The sequence below is a fragment of the Grammomys surdaster genome, unplaced genomic scaffold, assembly GCF_004785775.1.
Source record: "Grammomys surdaster isolate TR1022 unplaced genomic scaffold, NIH_TR_1.0 100, whole genome shotgun sequence".
Classification (NCBI taxonomy): Eukaryota; Metazoa; Chordata; class Mammalia; order Rodentia; family Muridae; genus Grammomys; species Grammomys surdaster.
Window position 1 is genome coordinate 11,690,738 of NW_021604579.1, and position 19,674 is coordinate 11,710,411.

The 19,674-nt window shown below is 42.4% G+C and overlaps 1 protein-coding gene across 2 annotated transcripts in view; it reads right to left on the bottom strand.

Annotated features, from left to right (window-relative positions):
• Window positions 1-7,733: 7,733 nt before the first annotated feature.
• The window catches only part of Tmem59 (transmembrane protein 59), a 20,970-nt gene continuing 9,029 nt past the window's right edge, over window positions 7,734-19,674 (bottom strand). The window contains exons 4-8 of one of the 2 annotated variants that reach the window (XM_028786821.1): window positions 17,289-17,441; window positions 15,201-15,282; window positions 14,301-14,382; window positions 10,963-11,071; window positions 7,734-8,366 (exon numbers count right to left, since the gene is read on the bottom strand). In XM_028786821.1, coding sequence (XP_028642654.1) covers window positions 8,211-8,366; window positions 10,963-11,071; window positions 14,301-14,382; window positions 15,201-15,282; window positions 17,289-17,441 — 582 coding nt within the window. In that variant the 3' untranslated portion in view covers window positions 7,734-8,210. The remainder of the gene's footprint in view (window positions 8,367-10,962; window positions 11,072-14,300; window positions 14,383-15,200; window positions 15,283-17,288; window positions 17,442-19,674) is intronic. The other variant, XM_028786828.1, reaches the window with a different exon arrangement.

Consider the following 19,674-nt stretch of genomic DNA (forward strand, 5'->3'; position numbering starts at 1 on the left):
ATATCCTGACTCCACACATGTGAGCATGCACCCCTACCACACACACATACACATATCCTGACTGACTCCACACATGCGAGCATGGACCCCTACCGTGCACACACACACATATCCTGACTACACACACACACACATACATATATCCTGACTCCACACATGTGAGCATGCACCCCTACCACACACACATACACATATCCTGACTGACTCCACACATGCGAGCATGGACCCCTACCGTGCACACACACACATATCCTGACTCCACGCATGCGTGCATGCACCCCTACCACACACACACACACACACACATACACATATCCTGACTCCACACATGCGAGCATGCACCCCTACCGCGCACACACACACATATCCTGACTCCATGCATGCGTGCATGCACCCCTACTGCGCACACACACACACACACATATCCTGACTGACTCCACACATGCGAGCATGGACCCCTACCGCGCACACACACACATATCCTGACTCCACGCATGCGTGCATGCACCCCTACCACACACACACATTAATAAATAAAAGAGAGAAATAGATATTTGAATTGTCAAAAGCATGGAGATACGTATTTAACTTTTTGAGATGGTATCTGGGTGGGAGCTAGCTGCTTCCCAGAGTATCTTCTATCCCAGCATGGAGCGGATTCCTTAGCAATCTAGTCTATGGAGGAGACAGAGGCCCTGGAAGGAGATGGGGATGCTCAGAGGCCCACCCAAGGGTAGTACCCACCTCCAGGCATCCAGGAGTTCCTATCAGGGATTCCCCTGCTGGGCCATTTCTCTTGTAATGGGAAATAAATGCCAAATCACGGAGGCTGAAGACACAGGTAGCCAGTGGGCTGGGGAAGCTAAGCACTGGTTCTCACAAGGGCCTTGCCAATGGCTTGGGAAAGACCCTTCCTTTCACAGGCATGAAGGTGCAGGGGTGCTTGAGAGTAGGTTTCTCAGAGTTGGGCCCTCTGACAAGAACAGAGGCCAGTGGGTCTCAGTGGGAAGGATCCTGGTGTGGAGTGAGGGAGCTGAGGTGAAGGAAACTCTGCTCACTGATATGGGGTAGCACCTGGATTCTGTGAGGCATTTGGGGACACTGGTGAAGATGCATCTTGAAGGCACTCACTCGAGGGAACTGGAGCACTTAACCCATCCTGCCAGCCATTGGATGAAGCTGTTGGCAATTCTCTTATCCCTAGCTTCACCGGCCTGTGGTAGGCAAAGGGAAGCCAATGGCAGCTGCAGGTCAGGCTGATAAGCCATAAAAAGGAAAAGGCCAAAAAGGATGGACATAAATAAAAGATGCTACCTAGATTTCTTCTTTTGTGCCAACTATAGTGGAGACTATGAGGAACATGATTTCAGAAGGATGTTGAGGTCAGGGTCTATGATTGACTAGTAATGCCTATCATGAATGTCAGAGTGAAGACTAGAGTACATTCCTGGACAAACAGGAATTAGTCTCTGACTTCCATGGACTCTTGATTCTTTAGTGTCCCTTTGTGTGTGTATGTGTCTGTCTATCTGTCTATCTGTCTCCCTATTATTCTTGTTTTTATAGTCCAGGATGGTTTCAAATTCATGGCAATGCTCCTGCCTCTGCCTCCCAAGTACTGCGATGACAGACAGAACTGTCCCGTCAGCTTTGTGTTCCTTTATAGGAACACTCCTCATCCTGCTCGATGCGGCCTCCTTTGGACTCCTCCTTCAATGCAGGTAGAGCCATGGCTGGCTGGAAGAATCACATCTCTCCAGGGCTCTGCTGTGACCAGGAATCCTTGAAGAAAGGGCAGCAGTTTATGTGCGTGATCTCTTGCTCCTGCAGTCCTACTGTGGGCAGCTGCGATGTCTTGGGTGCTCTCAAGCTGCTCTTCAAGGTGATGTGCCAGTCTGCACTGTGTAAACAGTAAGAGACCCTTTCCTTGAAACTCCCGGTCTTCCAACATCTGCCAGGCTGGCTCATGAGACAAGGTGATGGTTTAATTTACGTCTCTGAATATTCCTCCCCCTGCTCCATAGGTACCATTTTCTGAGCAGTTACTTTCCCCATCTGCTGTGTGGCATGCTTTCTGTAAGTTAACCTACCTTGTCTTCCCCATCATAGGAGACAGGCCATCCCATCTCCACTTTTCAAATGAGGGGACAGGTCTAGAGGCATTTGCTACTTGTGCAAGGCTCTCATCTGAAGGACAGAGCCAGGTTTGCAGCCCAGCTAGCCGAAATGTCCTTATATTCCTTCCCACAGGCAGGCCTTTCAGACCACAGACCAGAGCCTGACGGCCCCTCCCTCCACTATTGGTCCATTTAAGACGGCACTGTCTTGAGGATTTTCATCTCTAGTGGACTGCTTGTTCACTGCTCAGAGGGTGCTCAATTTTCAGTAAGTGCTTTTTTTTTTTTTCTTATTGACTTATAAGTCTTTCTGTTTTGTAGGAACATATATTTTCAGGGGCCCCACCACATATAATCCAGCATCGCTTGGCAATGGCACAATTACTCAGGATATAAAAGGCAGGCTTTACCCACAGCTGGGGCCCAGAAAGAGGGAAATTGAGTGTTTCTTCCTTTCTAGGTCCCTTCTTCCTATAGTTAAGGCGTAGACTGTTGGGATAGGCTGGCTGCCAGCCAGGAAATGGGACCCAAGCAAGTTGAGTCCCAAAGGGCCAGTATGGTGGAAAGCCCTTCGTCACCCCAGGGCAAGCAGGATATCTAAGTTATCTGGCCCTAAGGAACAGCTCATCTGTGGTCAGGGAAACTTTTAAAGCTGAACCCTAAGCCCAGTTCACAGACATTGTAGAAATACTTGCTGAGGACCTCCACACTGTTGCTATTGGCCTCTGGAGAGGTCAAGAGGTTGCCATGGATGTCCACACTGCTGTAGAGGTAGACGGGTAGGAGCCAGTACAGTGTTAATGGATGGGTGATCCTGAAGTTCTAGAATGTGATACTGGTCCTATCGCAGCTGGCAGCTACTGCTTTGGCTGTGGATTCCCTCCACCTCTCCTTTCCTCCCTTTAATGACTGTGCGTGTGTGTTTGTGTGTGTTCACATGTGCGCACATGCATGCCAGATGTGTGCAGTGCCTTAGAGGCCAGAAAAGGGTATGAGATCCCCTGGAGTTAGAGGTTGCATGAGTATTGGGAACTGAACGTCTTCTGCAAGAGCAGCAAGTGTTTAACCAATGAACCATCTCTCCAGGCCTTTTGTTCCTTTAAAAAACACTATTTATTTGTTTGTTTATTTAATGTGTGTGTTTCGTCTGCATGTATGTTTGTCTGTGTACCATGTGTGTGCCTGGTGCCTGCAAAGGCCAGAAAGGGATTATTTTGTTTGGAGGTGTAGGACTCACCTTGAAGGGTGATCTACCTGCCTCAGTTCCCTAATGATAGAGTAACAGATAGGAAACACCAATCCTGATCTGAGCAGCTTGTTAGATGGGCTGTAACCTTCTACTGGCTTGTGCTTGGTCACCTGCCTGAGGAATTCTGCAGGTTCCTTCTACTGTTCTGAGTCTGTCTCCCCTGCCCAGGCTAGGTAAGCCTCCCTCCAGGGAGCCTTGGCTATCACATATCACACCTCCTTGCTGGTCTTACCTTTCCTTACATTCTTTAGCTTCTGGCTACATCTTAGTGTGCCGAAGCCAGGAGAGACCCACTGGACATAGGACACCTGGCTTGAGTCAGACAGCCCTGGTTTTCCTTCTGACTAACAAGTTACTATCTAAGGAGACAGCAGCAGCAATCTCTCTAGGCCTCAGTTGTCTTATCAGAAGAATGGAGTAAGAACACACACGAGTTGTGGGCAGGATGGAGTAAGTCTGCCCTTTGTGGGTTCTGAGCATCTTGATCTGTCTCCAATCAGAGAGATATTCTTGAGAGCTGGGGCGTAGCACTTGAAGCATCTAATCTAAATGGGTACCCCAATTACAGGGGCCTGAGTCTGAGGGAGCTGCATCTAGCTGTCTAAAACAGCGGCCTGATCCCCAACTCAGCATTTACTGCTCCCCCAGGTACTTTTCACAGCCCTGGAATTACAGCACTTCACCCCCTCCTTCCCCCAAGACTGCATTGTCAAGATGGAGAGGGTCTGGTCCATCTGCTTTCCTTGCGCGGGTGTTAGAAGGATTCTTCAGCCACCAAAATAGCTAAGCTGAGAAAGCAGACTGAAGACAGATCCTGTGACACAAGACTTCTAAAAGGGGTGTCAATAAACAGAACCTACTGTGAATTATCTAATTAGAGACTTGCTTCATTCAGATGTTGCAAACTTTATTAGAGTCCATACAGCTGAACATTATGAACTTAAGAGGCGTGGTGCCCCGGGGGAAAGTGACATGGTGCCCTTCAGAAAGCATCACCTCGAGCTTTGGTCGAAATCTTTCTTTTCCAATCAGTTGCCGACTCCTTTCTACCCAAGTCCTCAATTGTTGCTAACACTGCAAACAGTTCAGATGCAGAAAGCACACACAGAAGCAGCAAGTCAGCTTGATCCAATAACCTGAACTGAGCAAGCAAACTAAAACAACTTACTCTTAACATATCAAAGAAAACTCAGGCCACCTCTTGACCCAGGTTAGGTGAACTTGGTTGGGGGAGAAGCTAATTTAGTGTTCACTAGATTTGAACTCAAGTTTGGCAGGCCTGTGACATCATCACCAGTAGAACCCACATTGCAGTTGATGTCAATTAATAGTAATAAAAAATGCTCTGAGATCATAGAAGTGTTACAACCCTTTGACGTTATTTTGTGTGAATGGATGTATATACATTACTAAATCAAAGTTCTGAAAACATTTTGATTAGCATTAGTTTTCTTGTAATCTTTCATATTTGGTGTCACACATATGAAAACATAATTCTGAGAGGGGGTCCATAGATGCTATAAGATCTCCAAAAAGGTCTGTGGCACAGAAGGTTCAGTCACTGTTCTAGGGGTCTGTGGAGATGGCTTGGTAGGCAATCTGCAAGAGGACCTGGGTTTGGATCCCCAGCACCTAAATAAAAAGTAGGGTGTGGTGCTGTAGGTGGGGAGGCAGAGGAGAGAGGATCTCAGGGGCCTGGCAGCCAGCTTATCGGACTTGTTGTGCTCCAGGTTCAGCAAGAGACCCCATCTTAAAAATAAGGTGGACAGCAACAGAGGAGACTGATGTTGACCTCTGACCTCCACACGTGGATACACTGGGGGTACACATGCACACACACGCTCTCCCCAGCAGAACATCCCTGTTCTAAACAAGTCAGTCACTAACAGCTCTGGAAGGGCACTTAGCAGTGAAACATGAAAACGGTCTGCATCATTAGGAAATTCAAGTAAGGTAGGGGCTGCGCCTCAGAAGCCACATTGACCGTACAAGCCAGCTTTCCACAGAAGACAATGCAGTCTCCAGTGTCTCAGCCTTTATTGCAAGGCACACCTTAAACCCAGACTAAAGTAGAACAAGTAGTTAAGGAAAAGATTAAAAAGGTAATCGGAGCGGATGATACTCAAATAGTACGGCAGGATGCTTAGCAACTGGAAGCCTGGGAGAAGGGCTCAAGGGCAGCTGAGGTGAGCCTGCCCCGTGAGTGTGCAACTGAAGATAGTGGTAAGCTGACTGGCTATGTGACAATGTGGCTTGAAAACTCAGCCCAACAGGAAGCAGTTCGTGGCTGGACCTGTGTTCAGCCTTTTGTTTGTTTGGCCTCACTTAGAGCAGTGGTTCTAGGCCTTCCTAATGCTGTGGCCCTTTCCTCCAATTCCCCATGCTGTGGGCCCCCAACCACAAATTTATTTTGTTGCTATTTCATAACTGTAGTTTTGTTACTGTTAGGAACTGTGATATAAATCTCTGATATGCAGGTCATCTGATATGCTACCTCCAAAGGGCTGTGACCCACAGATTGAAAACTGCTGATCTGGGTCCCAATCTGTTGTGACCACAATGCAGGGGTCCTAAACTTACAACAACATTGCAGGGAACAAAGTCTAAACAATGTAAGTAAAGAGAACAGGACTATAGTTCACTTAATAAAAATTAGTCTGGAATAAGGTGCTCACCTGTAAGGAATCCCAGGAGGCTGAGGCAGGAAGATCTGGGTCAAGGCTTGACAGAGCTACACAGAGGCTGTCTCAGAAATCCAAGGGCTAGGATACAGCTCTACTGTAGAGCTTACCTAACAGGAACAAGGCCCTGGGTTTGGTCTACAGTACAAACCAACAATGGGGCTAAGCTATGGCTGCCTCTGCCTTTCCTCCCATCCCCAGGCTGCTCCATATTGTTATCTCAGAATCATTCTGAGACCCATTCTCCAACGAGACCCCGTGGCTTAACATCTTTGCAATGACTCTCCATTATGTGCAGGACCAAGGCTTAATGAGGTCTTTTTATTATTCATACCTATGTCCTAGCTTGACCTGTTGAACAATCTCCAGTCCCTGGTTTCTTGTCTCTCAGCTTAAGCACATTGTTCCCACTGCCTAACTGTTAGAACTTTCCTAACTTTCCCATTTCCCTCTAGGCTGAAGCGGGCCACTACTTCCTCCCAGAACTAGTGATGCTCCCAAGTGCAGGCTTACCCAGGTTCAGATGTAAAATGCCCCCACAACAGGCTCATGTGTTGAGACTTGGCCCTCGGCCTTCTCTCTTCCAAATCTAGACACCACACTATCTTAAAAACAAAGCCTATATTTTGTGACCAAAATCTTCCCTGCTTAGCTGTCAGCTGTATTTTCTTGATTTAGAGAAAACTGACAACTGCGCCACAGAGAGTGTGAGGTCTTCTAGTGACAGACTCCTACTGCAGCCGCCACCCAGCTCTGAGATCAAGGATGTTGGTCAGCAAAGGTATTTAACATTTCCTGTGCAGTGACTCAGAACCACATTAAGATCTGGTGTAAGGCGGTATCTGATATTGCCCTGGTTTTCAATCTCTATTACTAGGCCTGGAGACCTGCCTCAGCATTAGGAGCATGGGCCAGTGTTCCAGACTGAAGTTTGATTTCCAGCACCCACATGGAAGCTCACAAATCTCTGTAAATCCAGTTCTGAGGGGTCTGATATCCTTTTCTGAATTCTGTGGGCAACAGGCATATAAGTGTGCACATACAGGCAAAACATTGATATACAGAAAATAAATATCTAAAAAAATAAGAATTCTCTATCCCTGATGGTAAAGGAAGGGCAACAGTGTCAGTTTCTACCAAGTCAAACCTGTACTTAACTCCACATCACAGAAGTCTAATGGTAAAATGTCATTTTCTCTAAAAATACCTTGATGCAATTTTAAAGAGGTCAAAAGCTCCTTTGGAAAAATTCTTTCAATTCTAAGCTGTGCAAAAACCACATCAAGTGGGACTTCATAAGAGATGGCTGAGGGACCAGAGCATTAGCTTCAAAACCCGGACAACCTGAATTTGTCATTTGAGTTCCTGGAATAAGCCAGAAGCTCTCAGGCCAGCCTGCCTGGAGTACACAGTGCAACAGCAAAAATATGAGGAAAGGACCCACCTCAACCTGGTAAGGGAAAGAATGCTGCCCTCTGATCTCCACACACATGCTGTGGCATGCAAATGTCCCCACATCCAACACACACACACACACTTTAAAAATCACATCAAACACCACTTCTGAGAAGATCATTTTTGCTTTAACCGCAGCATCAACCTGCCCCAGAACAGCAGACACAAGCAACTCATGACTCTGCACTGGGAAAGGGTGAGAGCGAAGAACAAGAAAGCCCAATACTCAAGTTTCAGTACATAATTATTCAAATAAATTTTAATGATTTCAATTCAATATAACTGAAAATGTAGTGTCATTAAATAACATTTTCTGCCATAATCCAGAGTACACTTTGGAAGCCATTTCCGGGCAGAAGCATCACATCCTAAGTTTTCAGCTTATTAATGAGATGACTGACAGGGTCATGGCAGGGGCGGGGTGACAATGATCAGCTCATAGAATTTGGCTAAGAGAGGAAAAAAACCAAAACCAACACAACTAACAAAGTAGCTACAGATATTAGTAAAATAAAAATACAACCCAATGTCCATCTTAAATGACTAGAAAAATACAGGCAAAGTCACAGCAAATAAAGTCTTCACAGAGTTGGGTAACTTTATTTGCATTTCATAGTGATTTCTTAAGGCCTATGTCCAATGAAACCATTTTAAAAAGCTCTATGAGGAATGGAAGTTTACGTGTCGACGACACTTTTTAAAAAAAGCTTAGATTTCTGAGTGAGCAAGATTGACCTTGGTGGGTAGGGGCCCTGCCTCCTCATGCTCTTCAGTCTGAGACCTAACAACCACAAGAGAAGGAGCTGGATATCTGCTCAGCTTTTGTTCATTCATAAATTCCAAGTCACCATAGATACTCAGCTTCTGTAAAAAAAAAAAAAAAACATCAGCACACACCATTAACTTGGGTGCGAATCTTTCCACCTAAGTTTCCAGGCAACAGTTCAATCTCTGGAGCTGCATGGTAGTGAATTCCAGTAGGAGGCAAAGGAAGGAGGCCCCTGCAAGCAGCAGGCCAGCCAGGGCCACACAGTAGGATACAGTCTTAAAACACAAATCACAAAACAAACAAAAGAAACACACAAGTGATCTCTGGATATTTGGTTTGAGAAATTCTATCTGTATCTCTGAGACTGGAGAATGTTTATGGATGAGCTCAGTCCTCTGTACATGGCCCAAGGGAGTGTGCCCATTCGTCCTAACTTCATCCTTAGAGGCAGACAAAAGGTACCAAGTAAATGTACTTTGGTTTAAAAGAAGTTAACATGGTCACATCAAGAGCTTTTGTTCTGGAATTTTGGTAGATGTCTCAAGTGACTGAGCCCTATATGACCTTATGTCTCCTGTTCAGTTAAGAAATGACTTACTGCAGGTGTCTAACTTGTCATACAAGTTACCTGTCATACTGTTTTAAACAAACATTCTAACAGTAGAAAGATCTTCACAAATATATATATAATTCCTCATGCTGTTACTTTCAATAAGACACTAGCGAAGCAGGGTCTGCAGAGACAGTTCAGTGGTTAAGAGCACTTGCAGCTGTTGCACAACTTGGGTTCAGTTCTCAGCACCCACACTGGGCAGTTTGGAACTGCCTTTAACTACATAGGAGATCTGATCTGTCTTCTGGTCACTGTAGGTCCTGTATGCATATATAGACAAGCAGGCACATACACATACATGCAAAATTAAGTTAAATTTAAAAAAATTTAAGATATAAAATAAAAGGAAAGCAGAAAACTAAATCACTTTAAGTGAGGTGATCCCCAAAGAACTTAAAAAAAAAAAAAAGGAGAAATTGTCTCACAGAATTATACAATCGAAACAAAAGAGAGAAATCAAGTCATGCTAGAGAGATGACTTTGCAGTTGAGAGAACTCTACTGCACAGGACCTGAGTTCAGTTCCCAGCAGCCACACGCCCACTCACAACCACCTGAACTCCAGTTCTGGGGAGCCAATGCCCTCTTCCAGCCTCCATGGGCTCCTATACACACAGAACATATAAACTCAAGGCACACACATAGACACATCAAATGGATCTTTAAAGAGCAATCTGAATGGGAGGAACTGTTACGTGAGACCATCCCAACAAATACTTCCAATCAACGGAGAAGCGAGGGCGAAGCATGAAACACCCATCAAGAAGTGGCCACTTTCCCAGTGTCACAGGGGGTGCTGAGTCCAGCAGCTTCCAAGGCCTGGCTAATGACTCCAGGCCAGACAAAAAGATCAAAGGCTTTGGAGTTAGACTGAAAGCCTGCATCAAAACAAACATCTCCCATGGACTTCACTCCTTCTTCACTGTTTTCATATCTAAGCGATCACAGAAACATTACCCAGATTTTCTAGGGCTGCCTATTCATATATAAAATAAGACTTGCTGTGAGTCAGGCATGAGGGCTGCAGAGATAATGCAGTGCTTAAGGGCACTGGCTTCTCTTCCAGAAGACCTGGGTTTGACTCCCAGCATCCACTTAGTGGCTAACAACCATCTGTAACTCTAGTTCCTGGGGATGCAGTCTTTTTCTGGCCTCTGTGGGTACTGCACAGACACGGTGTGCATAGATACATAAAGGCCAAACACCCATACACATAACATTACAATAAAACGGAGCCACAGGCGGTAGTGCCGGCCTGCAATGCCAGTCTTGGAACTTGTTTCCAAAAGCAAACAAGAAGGAGGAAAATCATGCAGCAGGATATTGCTGGACACTGGGTTGACATTCAAGAAAATATTCTGCAAATCTTAAAGAACGACATTGGCACTAGTTAGCATCCTGTCCCAGTTTCCAGGGCCTTTACTTGCTGCACCATGCAGTGACTCACCAGACATTCTACTGCATTTCCCTCCTTGCTCTTCTCCTGAGGTATTGTAGACTCACAGAACTACTGCTTGTTTCAGTTGGATTTGATGTCAACAGACGTTATCCCACATTTAATTATATAAGTAACTTTCTTTTCTTGGAAACTAAGTTGAATCAGCAAATTACAGCTTTTCCTTAAACAAATATCCTTTACCTTAACAACTGTTCCTTGAGCCAGTTAAATTTTAATTACTATGGAACAAGGTCATAATCTCATTGAGGTTAGCTACCAGAACAGTGGAACTCAGAATCAAGACTGGTTTCCTAGTTTCTAAAACAGTATTTATGGCAATTCATCATTTTAAGTGGCTCCACAAGCCCTCTCCCACATCCAGCTTAGAGAGAGTGGCAGCAGTTCTTTTCAGTCTCTGAGCAGCAGTGAGGGCGCTGTGCTCAAGCCCATCAGCACACGTGCCAGTGCCCACTGTGAGCCACTGTGGCTGGGCTTCTCATACGGGCCAACCTCACCAGAGTAAAACTGTCATATCTCTCATTCTATCAGCAGGGCCTTATTTTTCTAGTTAAACAGGCACTTAAATTGGTTATTCATGTGGCTTTGGCTTCAAGTAGCCCAAGGGTTAAAATGAGACTTACCTCAGGGGGAACATACTGCTCCACAGCTGTAGCAACAGCTGCACAACAGATCCAGAGCAACACCATCACCGAGAGGACAAGAGTCGTGGTTAAAATCCACCCAGAGTTACTGCAAAACAACACAACAATCAGTCACATTGCCTTACACACACAGAATACAAAACTCTGTGCACTGTCTTTAAAATTATTTAACAAAAATATTTATTACAAGGATATATTACATCTGGTTTATAGGATGATTTGATGTTCTTATCTCTAAAATGTCTGTAGCATGGCTAAATAACCATTACAATAATAATTAATAATGATGAAATTAGACATAGAGACTTTCTACTATATATATAAAATTTCCTCAAATTGTTGGGCTGGGTGATACACACCTTTGATCCCAGCACTCAGGAGGCAGAAGCAGATGGATCTCTGAGTTCCAGGATAACCTGGTCTACATAATGAATTCTAGGACAGTCAGACCTAAACAGTAAGACCCTATTCTAAAACAACAACAACAACCCCACAAACAACTCCCATCAAATTACTGTCAAGAGCATTTTAAATATTTACTTTTGAGACAGGATCCATGAAGATCAGGCCTCAAACTTAGTATGTGATGAGGCTGGCCTGAAGCTCTTGCCTTCCTATCTCACTAGAATTGCAAGTTTGGACTACTAAACCTGGAGAATACATTCTAATTACTAAATTAGACAAAGCATATAGGTATCCTATAAATTGAACATCATGTTTCTTAATTTGTAGGCTATTGCAATAATACTCATTTAAGAAAATACCCCTAAAAGTCAAGGTAAATTATGAACTGATCATTTGTTTTCCCTCATGTTCTAGCCAATGCATGGTTCTGCCAGCTGCAGATAGTTTCTGCAATCATGTGATGTTTGGAATTCTGCAAACTTTCCAGAGGGTACATAAATGCTTGGGCCCCAAAGAGAGTGGCTGCTGGCTGTTCAGGGGGTGGTTGTGGTTGTAGTTTATTAAGTAGCTTAAAGAAACAAAAGGAAAGAAATTACATTCAGAGAGCTCTACTTCTCTCTCCTCTCCTCTCTATCCTTCTTTTCCCTTCTATTCAGTGATGGGGGATGAAATGGGGGTGGAGGGGATAAAGGGTGGGAAAATGAAGAACCCGAAAAGTAGCAAAGTCTGGCTACATAGGAGGCATTTAAGGACTCTCAAAGTCCGTGACGACACCTAATTTTCATATGTTCATTCATGGTCAAAGGACCTATACTGTGGATCACCAGTGATCCACTCACCTTTTGCCACAGCCTAAGGAAATGGCATGCTACCCATTGTTTGTCTCCCCACAAAAGAGAGACATGGGCTACTGGAGACTGAGCAATCTAAATAGTAAAAAGAAAGAACTGTCCTCTGATCTCTATATGGTTCTGTGGCATATACACCCGTAATCAAATAAATAAAATATTTTATGTTTACTTTAAAAGAAGTAGACTTCTAGAAAGCATGCAATTCTACTTTGATGCTAAATTTTAAATATTCCAATGTTTAAAAAGTAACAGAGTAAGAAATGATGTTAATAAAAAGCATTCCCTCTCCTTTGTGTGGTTCAGTCCTCTCCTGGACCTAAGGAACTCACTTCCATGGCTGAGGACAGATCTGGACTGCAGCAATTAGTACTGACAGAAAACTGGGGCTCATCTTCAAGTATATCTTTTTCTTTAATCTGTACAGCAAAGCAGAGGAGATCTGTAGATGTCAGCCATCAGCATGACCACCTGACTTCTCTGGCTATTGCCCTAATCTGGGCATAATTCCTTGCTCACAGTTCTCCAGCCTGACTCCTTTATCCATTACATACAGAATTGTTCCTGACACAAATAACCCATATTTATACACAGAAACTTCTAGAGAATAAACTTCTAGTTAAAAGTTAGCTATTTCCTAAGTAAAGCATTAAAAAGATTACTTTTAAATTGTTAGATTAGGGTCAGTGAGATGGCTTAGCTGGCAAGGATGCTTGCTGACAAGCCCTGATGACCTGAGTTCAATCCCCAGAACCACACAGTGGAAGGAGAGAACCAACTTCCACAAACTATACAAACACGCACGCACGCACGCACGCACGCACGCACGCACGCACGCACGCACGCACGCACAGAGTCTCCCTCTCTCTTTCCTTCTCTCTCTAAATACAATTTAAATATCTCACTGTAGTGACATACTCAACTTAGAATGGTTCCCCTAGAACAATGTATTGTAAAGCATAATGGCTTCCAGCTTTATCAAAATGCGTGGTCTAGTACACAGCACAGTAGAAAATAAGATGCATGGCCCATCTGCCTTTCTTTTAGTCCTTTCCTCTCTTTTTGAGGGGTGAGGGGAAAGGGAGGACTCATATAGGACTCCTATGATGATCCACACTTTGATAAGATGCTCTTCACTCCATCAGAATGCCGACAGTCCTTCCTTGGAGGAGGGGCATAAGGCAGCCATCACTCATGCCTCCCTGCTTTCCTGTCTCTCCTAAGAACCCCTGACAGACTGATATTCCCTAGCTCTTAATCTACAGTCCTTACCTTTCTTTAACTGCTTATCTGTTCATGCAGATAAAAACCCAATCCTTAAGTTACACAGACATACTTTAAAGTTGAGCTTAATTAATGAATTTGTTTTTCCTGTAGTGTGTGGCAGTCAGAGGACACCTGGTGGGTGCCGGTTCTGTCCTCCATCATGTGCTTGCCAGGACTGCACTCGGCTTCTCAGGCTTGGTGTTATCTACTAAGTCAGTAAAGCCTTACTTTAAAGTTTAATTAAGACAAATCAAGGAATTCACTTTAATTTAAGACAAATCAAGGAATTCTAATAAGAATGCCCTTGTACTGTAGAAAAAAAAATATCTGTTCTGTTTGGGTTTTACTAAGCAGCAGAAAGAGGAGGTAAGAGAAGAGGCTGGTCAACAGGTAAGTGCGACAAGAGGGATTTCTGTCCTATTGTGCGACATTATGACCACAGTTAACAGTAATGTACTGTTTGAAAATTGCAATGAGAGGATTTTCAATGTGATTTCAAAGAAATGTAAATGTCTAAGATGATACATATGCTAATTATCCTGTCTGACCATTACATGAGGCATAAACATATTAAAATAGCATACCATATCCCATATATTTGTATAAGTATGTGTCTATTTAAAATATAGTACCCATATTACCTTCATCAGACTAATTATTCAAAAGTACAAGTTTGGAAAGGAAGTTGAAAAAACATTCGGGGTTTTTTAACTATTAAACTTCTAATTTAAAACTAACAGAGTGACTGGAATGAACCAGACTTTATCTTTTGTGTGCATACTAAGAAGAAATACATACAGAGATAGACATCTTAAAAAGCCATCACTTTCTTCCTCTTCAAGGTAGCTCCTGTGTGCTTGTGAGTTTCTCATCTGCAGATCTGAAATAAGAAGGTTCGGGTGTTGTATGAATACCCTAAGTGCTTGTCTCACTCTCTCCTAGATACACACATCCTGCAGGGAGGTTTTGTAAGTGTAATCTGACACATTCTACATGTTAAAAGTATTTTGTCACAACAAAACCAAATAAATATTCTACTATATTATAAAATTTCTGCCTTACTTATAAATGTTGTTTTTTGTAGCTCAGGGTGGCCTCGAACTCACAGCTATTTGCCTGCCCCCACCTCCTAAATGCTGGAATTAAAGGTGTATGTTATCATGCCCGAATCAAATGTTTTTGATACTGATGTTTTCTGTTGAATTACATGTGAACTTGAGTAAGAAATTTGTTTTATTCTATCCTAATCAAAACAGTCTATGTTAGCATTATCTACTCATTCCCACTCAACAATAAAATTAGTAAGTTAACTATATCAATAAGTAAAATATGGTACGTAGAACATTTTAAAAGGTAAACTGCTTTAGCCTGATGTTTGATGTCCTATGATTTAAAATTCATATCTAGCATGGAAATAAAAAGAGAATAGGAAACTCATACTTTCAAGGTAGTGTCACTATTAGGCTTATTGGGAAACCCCCCCACCCCCAGTACTTTGTTAGTTCACATTCAAAGCTTTGAAATGGTGTTTAGAACAGTGCATGGTCCCCATGGCAGCAGCATTACCAAGATGTGGAGCTCATTAGAAATGCAAACCCCAGGTAGATGGACCCAGACCCAGTGCACTGGAAGTCAGAGTGGACAGTTACAACAGATCTGACAGCTAAGGTTCATCCATCTACTTAGAATAAAACTTACAGGACATTTTGCTTAAAGATGATTCTCTCAAGTTTGTAGGCTCCTGCTCCAACTGCGGTGCATACTGAATTTCTGGCTTAGACTAAAATGGTGATGAAAGCATTACATCATTTATACCTCAGACATTGTTTTTAGTAACAAGTTCTAGAATATACTATCTATACTATCAACATTTAAATTGAAAAAAAAAAACAGTAAACACATAAATGATCAACAGGAAAATGATAAAATATATCAGATAAAACACACCAACCACAATACTTCAATAATATTTATCTGGTAAAAATGTATTCTAATTTTAGTTGATCAGAAATAATTCAGCAGCCTGCCTAAATTTTTAACCAAATATATATTACATATTATCCTGATTATAATATAATAATATATTTTAACCAAATACAGATCATACATATGATCTCTTTTCTCATCTGGAACATTCTGTTCTTTCCTTAACTCTAAGCATCCGATATACTACAGCCATGCATTCCACACCTCATCTCTCTGAGCTTCTGGAAAGGGACCTTTCCATCCAAGTTACACTCAAGCTGACACAGACTTGAGAGAAAGAGATAATCTCTCATCCTCTGAGTATGCTTTTATGTAAGTAGCTTCAGGACACAGAACTTATCCAAAAATATAAGAAGACACTGTGTTTAATTGCCATCAAATTAAGTACAGGGTCCCAAACTGAGGATAATGCTAAGAATCACAAAGCAGCCATACAGTAAACCACTCAACTAGCGGTAACACTTAAAAGCTGTGGCTTACTACTTGAGAGCAAGACAGTGTCACAACATAAGCTGCTGACCGATATATATATATATACACATGAGGAACTTACTAACTTAAAGGAACTAGGGGGTTAGGGTCTCTGTGGGTGTGGAGCCTAACTGGCCTGAGTTTGAGCTGAGCATTACTGGGAACCAGCAGCATGACTTAAAGCAAGCTGGATGCTCGGCTTCCTCATCTAGAAGCAGGAGTGGTACAACCACATGACACTGTTCAGAGACTTCAGATAACACAGTCAGTTCTCTATACTCATGGGTTCTATGTCACTGCATTTCGTATCTATGATTAAATCAATCATGGGCATCTCCATCATCATTAGACAGTGCATTACAACAATTATTTGTGCAGATTTCATAAGCAACTCAGGGGTGATTTAAAGTGCAGTCACACGCTTTCTGACTTTTCAGTTAACTGACGAGATATTCGACAGCAACGCTGTAATAACATTACCACCTAATAATACTACAGCCATCTCAGGTCAAGAATACTGTATTGTTAAATGATCATAACTGCATTTAAGAGAGTTTCTAGCTTACATGTAAATGCAATGTCATTTAATATTAGGAAATTTAGCATCCCCAAATATTAGCATCCTCAGAATCCTGGAATAATCCCTCACAGGTAATATAAGACAACTGTATATAACTTTCTTTTTTTTTTTTTGGTTTTTCGAGACAGGGTTTCTCTGTATAGTCCTGGCTGTCCTGGAACTCACCCTGTAGACCAGGCTAGCCTCGAACTCAGAAATCCGCCTGCTTCTGCCTCCCAAGTGCTAGGATTAAAGGCGTGCGCCACCACCGCCCGGCTTGTATATAACTTTCTATATTAGCACTTTTAACATCTTATCACACAGTCAATTATTAGACAAGAGAAAAATTACCTCCTAGAGGGCAAATGCATCTGTACCACATTCTTACAGGCAGTTAGAGGAAAACTACAATAAACTTCCTCTTATGTCATTAATACCTTTTCTAGTGTCTATGTTATATGCCACTGTTTATGTTCAAGGCATATGATTCTTACCTTCCCATCTAAATTTCTCATTTGGCCAATTCAGTCACTATAAAATCAAGAAGACCAGATAACCACTAAGCTTGAGGTAAGGCTTTCAATGGACAGAAGGAAAGATAATTGCATTGTGTCCTGCTGCTCAGGGTTTCCATGAAGGCCACTAAAGCAGCAGTATTTGACAAAAATATTTAGGTGACTGATTACATGGTTCTATGCCAAGACCCTCATGTAAGACATGGACATTGACTATTGCTGTATTTAGGCCAATGTGTGAAAAACAGTTGTCACCTGGAATATAACTATTTTTCCATCATCGGCTTGAAGATAAAAAGTCCATGAAGAGGTTATGAAGCTCTGTGCAGAGTCCATCATGTCACTCCAGAATGACCTCACCAGAGTCAGAGGGAAGAGGAGATGCATTCTTGGCATCAGGGACATGAGCTAAACAAACAAACAAAAACTTTTAAGTAACAAATATATTATATATGATGTGTGTATGCAAGAGAACAAATGTTCCTGGGAGAGGTTACAGATAATCTCACCAACAGTCACAGTCAGCAGCATTAGACTATGCTCTGTTGCAGATGCGAAGTAACTATGGGAAAGCTAACATCCCAGGCTACTCAAATTCACTCATGACTTCTATCAGTATAACAGGCTTTGAGTCAAGCCCCCGAACACAGAAACTCTTAAGATCTCATTAAATATGGACCACCAAAAGACAGATTTGAATGGGAAAGGAAAAAAATGGTATCATTCTTATCCTTAACATTCCCAAGAGGCGAAATCATACCTTAATGAACATCAAAGGCAGAGGTGAATGCAGAAAATACGAGACGACTTGGTTGCACTGAATGCTGACAGGTATTCTGTGGTATTAATTTAAGTGATGGGTGCTGCTGACAAGATTTTAACACCAACTGGCACAACCTTGCTCAACCCTGGTTCTGCCTTAACTTACTAAGTGGCTCTGCCCCTGGAGCACAACCTTGGGATGCAGACTACTGCGCTCTAGGGATAGCTTTGGCTCATCTGCCATCAGGAGACACACCACCAGGAGCTACTGCAATGCAAAGAATAAGAAAATCTGTACTCAGGGTCCAGTTTTCCATGTAATAGCTATGAGACCTATCACAAGTCCACTCAAAATTATTTATTGAGGCTACAGATTTAAAGAGATCAGAGACCAGGTGTTTCGGTTTTTATTTTTTGAGACAGAGTATTGCTATGTGGCCCAGGCTAGCCTCCCATTTGCAATCCTCCAGGCTTAGCATCTTGAAAGCTGAGATTACAAGCATGTCTACTCACAATATCTATTTCAATCATCAATGTATATACCTGTGTTTAATCAAAATACTTCAATTAGGAAAGGGACTAGCACAGGGCAGCATGTGTATGAAAGGAGGGAAGCCTACTGCAAGCCTGGGTAAGGGGGAGAAGGAAAGTGATGGCTAATGGGTGTGAGATTTTATTTTGGGGTGATGGAAATCCGTGGAATTAGATAGTAATGAGGGTTGTACAACTGCAATTTATTCTAAAATTCACTCAAGTTAGAAGTGTGGATTTTTTATATGTGAATTATTTGTCAAGTTAAAAAAAATAATAAATTCCACGGAAGACAATTTTGCTCTATTTTTCAAAATTAGAACTGCACAAACTTCAGCAATTTTAAACCTATGTTCTTATTTTATGATATACTCACAAATGTTCTTATTTTATAGATATACTCACAAACATATGAAATATTTTATAGATATACTCACAAACATATGAAATATGTAACACTTATAAAAGAAAAATATTAGAAGGAACTTCATGTTCACTAACAAGAGGCTGCTTTACTCTGAGCAGTGGTGGTGCACGCCTTTAATCCCAGCACTTGGGAGGCAGAGATAGGCAGATTTCTGAGTTTGAGGCCAGCCTGGTCTACAGAGTGAGTTCCAGGACAGCCAGGGCTATTCAGAGAGACCCTGTCTCTAAAAAACCAAAAAGAGGCTGCTTTAGTTGGGTGTGATAGCTCAGCCCTGTATTTCTAAAATCAAGGGGAAGAGAGAATCAGTAGCTTCAAGGACCCCTATCTATGTACCAAGTTTAAAGCCAACCTAGACTGTGTGAGATCTTGCCTAAAAACAAACAAACAAACAAACAACCCCCAAACAAGGGGCTATTGATACCATGATGCATCCATATGGAATATCATATAGTGAAAGGTAAGCTTTACATGCTTATATTAACAAAAATAATCATTTGCATATCCTTGCCTATGAGTAACCCTGGCTGCATAGTGGAGAAAAAGCAATGCTCCCACAGGAGCATTTGCATAGGTGTTGAGTATAAATGACAGAGACACACTCTCCTGAGTTGTAAACACTGTATCTTGAGCTTCACACAGACTATATTGCTTATGCACAAAAGTGAAAAATTCTTGTCTAAAAAATAATTAATTAAAAACATTTTTTCCTAAAACTTAAGATCCAGCAGGGCATGGTGGTACACACCTTTAATTCCAGCACTTGGGAGACAAAGGATTTGTGGATTTCTATGAATTCAAGGCTAGCCTGGTTTACAAAGCAAATTCTAGGACAGCCAGAGCTGTTATACAGAAAAATCCTGTCTCGAAAAACTGGAATGAATGAATGAATGAATGAATGAATGAATGAATGAATGAATGAAT